The sequence below is a fragment of the Varanus komodoensis genome, unplaced genomic scaffold, assembly GCF_004798865.1.
Source record: "Varanus komodoensis strain SLA01 unplaced genomic scaffold, ASM479886v1 scaffold80, whole genome shotgun sequence".
NCBI classification, from domain to species: Eukaryota; Metazoa; Chordata; class Lepidosauria; order Squamata; family Varanidae; genus Varanus; species Varanus komodoensis.
In genome coordinates this window covers 2332273-2340837 of record NW_025336482.1, presented here as the reverse complement: position 1 = coordinate 2340837, position 8565 = coordinate 2332273, and the positions used below count along the sequence as shown (strand labels likewise).

General features: G+C 52.2%; 1 protein-coding gene across 1 annotated transcript in view; it reads left to right on the top strand.

The window, feature by feature from the left end:
• GTPBP3 (GTP binding protein 3, mitochondrial) overlaps positions 1 to 8565 on the top strand; it is a 10727-nt gene that overhangs the window by 368 nt on the left and 1794 nt on the right. The window contains exons 2-5 of the mRNA XM_044455912.1: positions 778 to 1070; positions 1640 to 1712; positions 2368 to 2511; positions 7791 to 7956. Of these exons, the coding sequence (XP_044311847.1) occupies positions 778 to 1070; positions 1640 to 1712; positions 2368 to 2511; positions 7791 to 7956 (676 nt within the window). The remainder of the gene's footprint in view (positions 1 to 777; positions 1071 to 1639; positions 1713 to 2367; positions 2512 to 7790; positions 7957 to 8565) is intronic.

The window sequence follows — 8565 nt, the reverse complement described above, 5'->3', positions numbered from 1 at the left end:
TGATGATAAGAACACCATTTTTGGTGTTAATTCTGGAAGGTGCTGTAGGCCTTCACAGAACTGGTCAACTTCAGCCTCTTCAGCACCAGTGGCTGGGGCACAGACTTGGACTCCTGTGATGCTGAATGGTTTGCCTTGGATTCGAACCGAGATCATTCTGTCGTTTTGGAGATTGGATCCCAGTACCGCTTTTGTACTGCTCATGGGGTTTTCATGGCAAGGGGACTGGAGTGGGCTGCCATTTCCTTCTCTAGGGGGTCACCTTTGGCCCAGCTCTCTGCTACGGCCTGTCCATCTTGGGTGCCCCTGCATGAATTAGCTCATAGCTTCATTGTGCTACACAAGCCCCTTTGCCACAGCAAAGCAGTGATCCATGAAGGGGATGATGGGATCAGGAACTGCAATTCCCAGGATGGGCCACCGGAGGGCAGCTTCAACAGGGAAGGTTTGGCCCTATGGTGGGGTGTTGCCCCCACATGGCATAGCGCATCGCTGCTTTGAGCTACACAAGCCCCTTCACCACGGCAAGGCAGTGATCCATGGAGGGTCCGTTCCACTAGGCCTGCTAGAAACAGCAGCCTCAGCTCCTCCTCGTGCCTCAGCAAAGGGTGTTGGAGTTGACCTGGCACTGAAAGGCTAGTGAAACTGCCAGGTGGGCCTTGCTGGGGAGATCGTTCCATACGTTGGGGGCTGCCACAAAGGAGGCCCTGCTTGTTGCTCGCAATGGAGCCTTCCCTTGGAGGAACACCCTGAAGGTTGCGCATCGCATCCCACTAGCTGGCTGTCGCTTCGGGTCATGTCGAGGGAGGTTCACCCTCAGCTTGGGTAGTGTGGACGGTCTAGTTAGGCGTCTCTTCCGTGTTCCAGGTCGCCTCCCGCAGCTGCGCCTTGCTGAGCCCGGGGAATTCACCAAACGGGCCTTCCAGAATGGCAAGCTGGACTTGACCGCGGCCGAGGGCCTCGGGGACCTGATCCACGCCGAGACGGAGGGGCAGCGCAGGCAGGCCCTGCGCCAGATGGCTGGAGACTTGGGGAAGCTCTACCAGGGCTGGAGTGACGTCCTCACGAAGGCAAGGAGGGTGCTGGAGCAGTTCCGGGGCTGGAGGGGCTCGCCAGCGAGGGCAGGACCCACGCTTCACGGTGCCTGTTGCGTTCTAGGGGGTGTCTTCGTGGTGGCAACCCTGCGAGTAACCCGCCTGAGCCTAGCTGGGCTGCTCAGGAAACCCGCGTAGGGTTGCATGGGCGAAGGGTTGCAGCTGGATAAAACTGCTCCAGCCTGAATTATACAATCCAGCACCCTTTCCCAGTCCCGGAAGCCATCAGTCTCTTTTCCCCACTTGGTTTAACTTTTTGGTGTGTCTGTTCCAGGCCTTCTGCAGCTGGGTCTCTCAGGAAGGTGTTTTGCTTTCCAGCTGCTCAAGTTAAGGAGGCCCTGCTGCTTAGAAATCCCTGCAGGGTTGGTCCCACCCCCGACCTGCAAGTCTATTTTTCTAGGGTTTCATTCTTCTCTGCTCCAACACATAAGATTTGACTCCATTCACGTGTAAATAAGTCATTCTGTGCTCAAATATTCAGTGCGTATTTAACTACCCCTTTGTCGGAGCCTGCCAAGCTGAGCTGCTGACTCTTCCTCCCACAGGCCTTGGCCCATCTTGAAGCTTACATCGACTTCAGTGAAGATGACAACATTGAGGAGGGGGTCCTCTTTCAAGGTCAGCCCCCCCCCTCGCTCTGGCCCACCCCTCCAGGCTCTGCTCTCCTCTGCCCAGCTCAGAGTCTGCCAGCTTCCCCTGGAGCCTGGCGGCAAAAATATTATTTGTTTATTTATTTAAAATTTCTGTATGCTGTCACCACATGCCTTGGCATCTTGGGATGGCTCACCATGCATACAATTAAAAACAATAAAATGATCTTTATAAATAACAAATTCCATAAAAGATTGCATAAGGACGAAAAACCGAAAACAAAAAGAGCGATTGTTCAATGATAAAATATTAGTTTTTAAAACAGCTTTTAAATAAAATGGTTTTAACCCGGCGCTGAAAAGAATATAAACTTGGCGCCAGGCACACCTCTCCGGGGAGCGCATTCCATCACCTGGGTGCCACCGCAGAGAAGGCCTTGCTCCAGGTAGGTGTTCTTTTTATCTCTCTTAAAGATGGGTCCTGGAGCAGAGCCTCTTCCACAGATCTTAGGGAGATAAGATATCTATATTGCCTTAAGAAAAAAGAGAACAGCAAACATGCAAGTCACTAGTCCTCATTGCTATGGAACAACAAGGTTGGCTCGCAAGTGGGAAAGGGGAGAAAAGTGGGTGGTTTTGGGGGAAGGCACCTCTCTCTCCCTTTTGGTTTTTCATCTCCCTAGTGGAAGACGCCGTTGAGTCCCTGGAGAAGGAGCTGCGGGGACACTTGCAGGACAGCCGCCGTGGGGAGAGGCTGCGGGACGGGGTCCATGTGGTGATCGCTGGACCCACCAACGCCGGAAAGAGCAGCCTCCTCAACCACCTGTGTGAGTGGGGGATGGGAACAGGGTGGTCCAAAGCGGCAGCCCACCCGGCTGGAGCCCGGCTCTCATGTGAGGTGGCAGGAACCCAGTCTAGAGTCCAGACAGTTCTGCTGCCCTGGAGCCTCCTAGATTTCCTGGCTGTGGGCCTAGCATGAGTCTCTCCCCCTGCCCCCACCTGCTGGATCTTTCTGCCTGAGGTTTTCCCCGGAAATTAAGTACCCTTCCCCCCCCTTTTGCAAGCCAAATTTAAAGATGACTTTTACACACTGAAGTAAGACGTTTCATTTTAACTTTGAAAAGACCAGAGAAATGTGTTGACCTTCTGCAGGTTGGACGAGTTCATTTTGGAGGTTACAAAGGTTTATGTGCTCGACTCAATTCAGTCCTTCATCCAGCGAGGGGGGGTGCTTGGAGCTGTAGTCAGTTCGGCAAATGATCCCCGTGGCCTTGAGCAGGCCTGATTATTTTAGAAACAGAGAAAAACAGTAAGTCGGAAGGGGTCTCCCAGGCCATCTAGTCTGACCCCCAGCTGCAGCCGGCTCCACTCACGACATGCCCACCATGTGCACGTCCAGCCTATCCTTGAACACCCACACCAATGGGGCCTCAACCACCTCCCAGGGAAGCCCATTCCACACCCTCGGGGTCCTGACAGTCAGGAAGTGCTTCCTGGCATCCAGATGGAACCTGGGTTCCCTGAGCTTGGCTCCGTTGGAGCGTATCCTGCCCTCCTCTGCAGGGGAAAAAATGGTCATTATCCACCCCTGCATGGCAACCCCTCATGTACCTGACTGAGGGTACCTGTTCTCAAGGCTGAGAACACCCTGTGCCCTCAGTCTCGCCTCATACGGCTTCCCCTGCAATCTGGCCACCATCCTCATGGCCCTACACTGCACTGACTCCAACCTTGCAATGTTGTTGTTAAGTCCCAAAGTTGTGTCTGACCCATCATGACCCCACGGACAACCTTCCTCCAGGCTCCCCCGCCCTCCACCACCCCCTGGAGTCTACCTGAGCTCACACCCACCGCCCCAGTGACCCCACCCAGCCACCTAATCCTCTGCCGCCCTCTCCTTCTTTTGCCCTCAATCCTTCCCAGCATCAGGCTCTTCTCCAGGGAGTCCTTCCTTCTCATTAGGTGGCCAAAGGATTTGAGTTTCATCTTCAGGATCTGGCCTTCAAAAGAGCAGTCGGGGTTGTTCTCCTCTAGGACTGACCGGTTTGATCGCCTTGCGGTCCAAGGGACTCGCAGAGTCTCCCCCAGCACCACAATCCAAAGGCCTCAGTTCTTCGGCACTCAGTCTTCCTTCTGGTCCAGCTTTCACAGCCATACATTGCAACTGGAAAATGTCCACAGGCTGGACATTACAACTGCAGCTTTGACTATATGAACTTTTGTCGGCAGGCTGATAGGACACGGTATAATCAATTCAAGCTATGACAATCCAGGTTCAGGCTGGACATCAGGAGAAGCTTCCTCGCTGTCAGAGCAATACGGCAGTGGGACCAGCTGCTTAGGGAGGCAGTGGGCCCTCCCACACTACAGGCATTCAGAAAGAAACTTGACGACCATCAGCCACAGGGTGGACCCAAAGGCCTTCAGGCTCCTTCCATCTCTACTGTTCCATGGTTCTATGTCTCCGCTTTTTAATCTGCTGTCTAGATTTGCCATAGCTTTCCTCCCCAGGAGCAAGTGTCTTTTAATTTCTTGGCTGAAGTCAGTATCTGTGGTGATCTTGGAGTCCAGGAAAATAAACTCTGTCCTTACCCCCATTTCTTCTTCTATTTGCCAGGAAGTGAGAGGACCGGATGCCATGATCTTAGTTTTCTTAATGTTGAGCTTCAAGCCAATTTTTGCGCTCTCCTCTTTCAACTGCATCAAGAGGCTCTTTAGTTCCTCTTCACTTTCTGCCATGAGAGTGGTTTCATCTGTATATCTGAGGTTGTTGATATTTCTCCCAGGAATCTTAATTCCAACTTGTGATTCATTTAACCTGGCCTTCCTTTGGCATGATGTACTCGGCATAAGAAGTTAAATAGACAGGGGGACAATCACTGTTTCTTCTTGACCCACATAGAATTTTCTCAAGAGATCATTGAGATGGTCTGATACTCCCATCTCTTTAAGAACTTGCCACAATTTGTTGTGATCCACACAATCAAAGGCTTTAACATAGTCAATGAAGCAGAAGTAGATGTTTTTCTGGAACTCCCTAGCTTTCTCCATGATCCCGTGTATGCTGACATTTTGATCTCTAGCTCCTCTGCCTCTTCGAAACCCTGCCTGTACTTCTGGTAGTTCTCGGTCCACATACTGCTGGAGCCCAGCTTGTCGGATTTTGAGCATAATTTGGCTAGCATGTGGAATGAGTGCAATGGTGCGGTAGTTTGAACATTCTTTGGCATTGCCCTTCTTTGGGATGGGAATGTAAACTGGCCTTTTCCAATTCTGTGCCCGCTGTTGAGTTATCCAAATTTGCTGGCATATTGAATGTAGCACTTTTACTGCATCGTCTTTTAGGATTTTGAATAGCTCAGCTGGAATACTGTCTCCTCACTAGCTTTGTTGTTGCTCAGACCTCCTAAGGCCCATCTGACTTCACCTTCCAGGATGTCTGGCTCGAGGTCAGTGACCACCCCATCGTGGTTCTCAGGGACGTTGAGCTCTTTCTTGCCACCTCTTCTTAATTTCATCTGCCTCTGTTAGGTCCCTGCCATTTTGGTCCTTTATCATGTCCATCTTTGCATGAAACATTCCCTTCATATCTCCAATTTACTTGAAAAGATCTCTGGTCCTCCCTATTCTATTGTTTCCTTCTATTTCTTTGCACTGTTCATTTAAGAAGGCCTTCTTATCTCTTCTAGCTATTCTCTGGAATTCTGCATTCAATTAGGTGTATCTTTCTCCTTCTCCCTTGCCTTTCACTTCCCTTCTTTCCTCAGGTATTTGTAAAGCTTCCTCAGACAGCCATTTTGCTTTCTTGCATTTCTTTTTCTTTGGGATGGTTTTAGTTGCTGCCTCTTGTACAATGTTGCGAACCTCTGTCCATAGTTCTTCAGGCACTCTGTCTGTCAGATCTAATTCCTTAAATCTATTTGTCACCTCTACTGTATATTCAGCAGGGATATGATTTAGGTCATACCTGAGTGGCCTAGTGCTTTCCCCTACTTTCTTCAATTTCAGCCTAAATTTTGCAAGAAGAAGCTCATGATCTGAGCCACTGTCAGCTCCTGGTGTTGTTTTTACTGACTGTATAGAGCTACTCCATCTTTGGCTGCAGAGCACATGGTCAGTCTGATTTCTGTGTTGACCATCATCTTCATTTGAGAGATAGTTCTTTGGCAAAGGACGAACCTTGGTATTTCCCTCTTGCAATGTGGGGCCCAGAACTGAGCACAATCCTCCAGTTGCGGGCGCACCAGAGTCATATAGAGTGGTAGTAACACCTCTCTTGATCTTGAAGCCACACTTCTGGCTATGCAACCAAGGGTGGCGTTCGCCCTCTTGGCCACCGCATCACACGGCTGACTCCTGTTTAGCCTGCAGTCAACCAGCACCCCGAGGTCCCTTTCACAAGTGCTGCTCTCCAGCCTCTTGTCCCCCAACCTGTACTTCTGACACCCATTCCTATGCCCCAAGTGCAAGACCTTGCACTTATCCACATTGAACGCCATCCTGTTGTCTCCTGCCCACTTCCATAGTCTGTCCAGATCCTTTTGGGTCCGGAGTACCTGCTCCTCAGTTGTGGCCACTGCCCCAGTTTTAGTATCGTCTGTGAACTTGATCAGCAGACTGTTCACCCCTTCTTCCATGTCACTGATGAACAGGATTGAACAGGATCAATCCCGGGACAGAGCCCTGGGGGACCCCGCTTGTCACTGGCCGCCATCCCGATGATTCCCCGCTAATGGTTACCTTCTGCTTTCGGTCAGTCAACCATGCCCTAATCCACCAGACAGTGCATTGGTCTATTCCAAAACTCCTCAGTTTCTCCACCAGGAGATCATGGGGCACTTTGTCAAAGGCCTTGCTGGAATCCAGGTAAACCACATCCACTGCATCCCCTCCATCCAGCCACCTCGAAACCTTGTTGAATTCCACAAGGTTTTTCTGGCAGGACCTGTTCTTGCGGAAGCCGTGTTGTGTGGCCGCCAGCCTCCCTTCCCTACCTAGCATCACTAGATCTCTCTCTGTTATGAGCCTTTCCATTGTTTTTCCTACAGTGGACGCAAGGCTAACCGGTCTGTAATTCCCCATGTCCCCTCTACTGCCCTTTTTGAAAATTGGGACCATTGATGCCACCCTCCAGTCCTCTGGAACTTCGTTCTCCACGAGGTCTCAAAAATGGAGGCCAGCGGGCGTGAGAGAACCCCTGCCAACTCTCTAAGTACTCTCGAGTGTAACTCATCAGGGCCTGGTGCCTTTGTAACGTGGAATGCCTTGAGGAGCCCCTCAACTTCTAGGGTGGTGACTCCAATCTGTGCCCCTAAGTCCCCAGCCTCATCTAATCTCCTATGCGGATCTCCCCCGTCCTGCTTTGGGGAGAACACAGAGGCAAAACAGTCATTTAGCATCTGTGCCTGTTCCCTCATATCAGTCACTGGATCTCCTTCCTCCTTATTTAGTGGTCCCACCACTTGCCTCCCCTTCCTCTTGCTATTTTCATGCTGATAGAGGCCCTTTTTGTTGCTTTTGATATTCTTGGCAAGTCTCAGCTTGTAATCAGCCTTCGCCTTGCGAAGAATGCTGCCTGGGGTCATTTTAAAAAGAGCTTTTCGGTTTTGCATTCTCGGGCATCCCTGACAAGACCATAGGTGGAAGCAGAAGGCTGGAACTGTAGATGGGCAAAAGGTTTTAATATTTTATCAGTACCTGCAATTGATGACTTTGTTGTTGTTGTTGTTAGTCGTGAAGTTGTGCCCGACCCATCACGACCCCATGGACAACACTCCTCCAGGCCTTCCTGTCCTCCACCATCGCCTGGAGTCTACCTGAGCTCACACACATCGCCCCAGGGACCCCATCCAGCCACCTCATCCTCTGCCGTCCCCTCCTTCTTTTGCCCTCAATCCTTCCCAGCATCAGGCTCTTCTCCAGGGAGTCCTTCCTTCTCAGGGGAAAGGGGGTGTGGCCATCCGGGCAATTCGGGGGCCGTAGGTGCACCCTTATGCTGGGCACCCCTGCGCTGGCTCCGCCGCAGTCGGCCAGGTGCCTTGCGGTGTGTGGGCGACTCGCCTCCGCCTCTCACACATCCCCTCTCGGTCCATCCTTCCTCCCCCAGGCCAGAAGCCGGCAGCCATCGTCTCCCCCGTGGCAGGGACCACCCGGGACGTGGTCGAGGCAGCGCTGAACATCGGCGGCTTCCCCGTGGTGCTGAGCGACACGGCGGGCCTGCGGGAGACGGACGACGTCGTCGAGATGGAGGGAGTGAGCCGGGCGCGGCAGAGGTGAAGGGGCGGGGGGCTCCCGGGACGGGTGGGGGGGTGGGCCCAGCAGAGCCCGGTCTGCTCCTCACATCCTGGCACGTGCTTCAAGGGCGTTGGCGCGTCCCATTTTGCTTGAGAGGCTTTTTTAGACCCCATCACCATTTAATTAAAAAGTGGCCACCATTTATGGGCTGCAGCCGGCAACACAGGCGCCCCGTCAGCAACCTGTGGCCGAGATTTGGGTTGTGTGTGTGTGTGGAGAGGCTACGGGGCACACGGAGGCCCATACCCTCGGTGCCTCTGCCCCTTTTTTCCAACGGCCCATCGCGCTGAATTGTGTTGCCTTTTGCTGGATACTAAAAAGGTGTTGATTATGACCTACAAAGCCCTAAACGGCTTGGGTCCTGGCTACCTGAACGAGTGCTTACGTCCGTATATGCCCGACCGCCCTTTGAGATCTGCGGGAGAGTCCCTTCTCCGGGAACCCTCCATGAAAGAAATTAGGAGAGTAAGTACCCGGAGGAGGGCTTTCTCTGCGGTGGCGCCCAACCTATGGAATTCACTCCCCAAAGAGGTCCGCCTAGCACCATCGTTACTGGTTTTTCGGCGCCAGGTAAAGACCTTTTTATT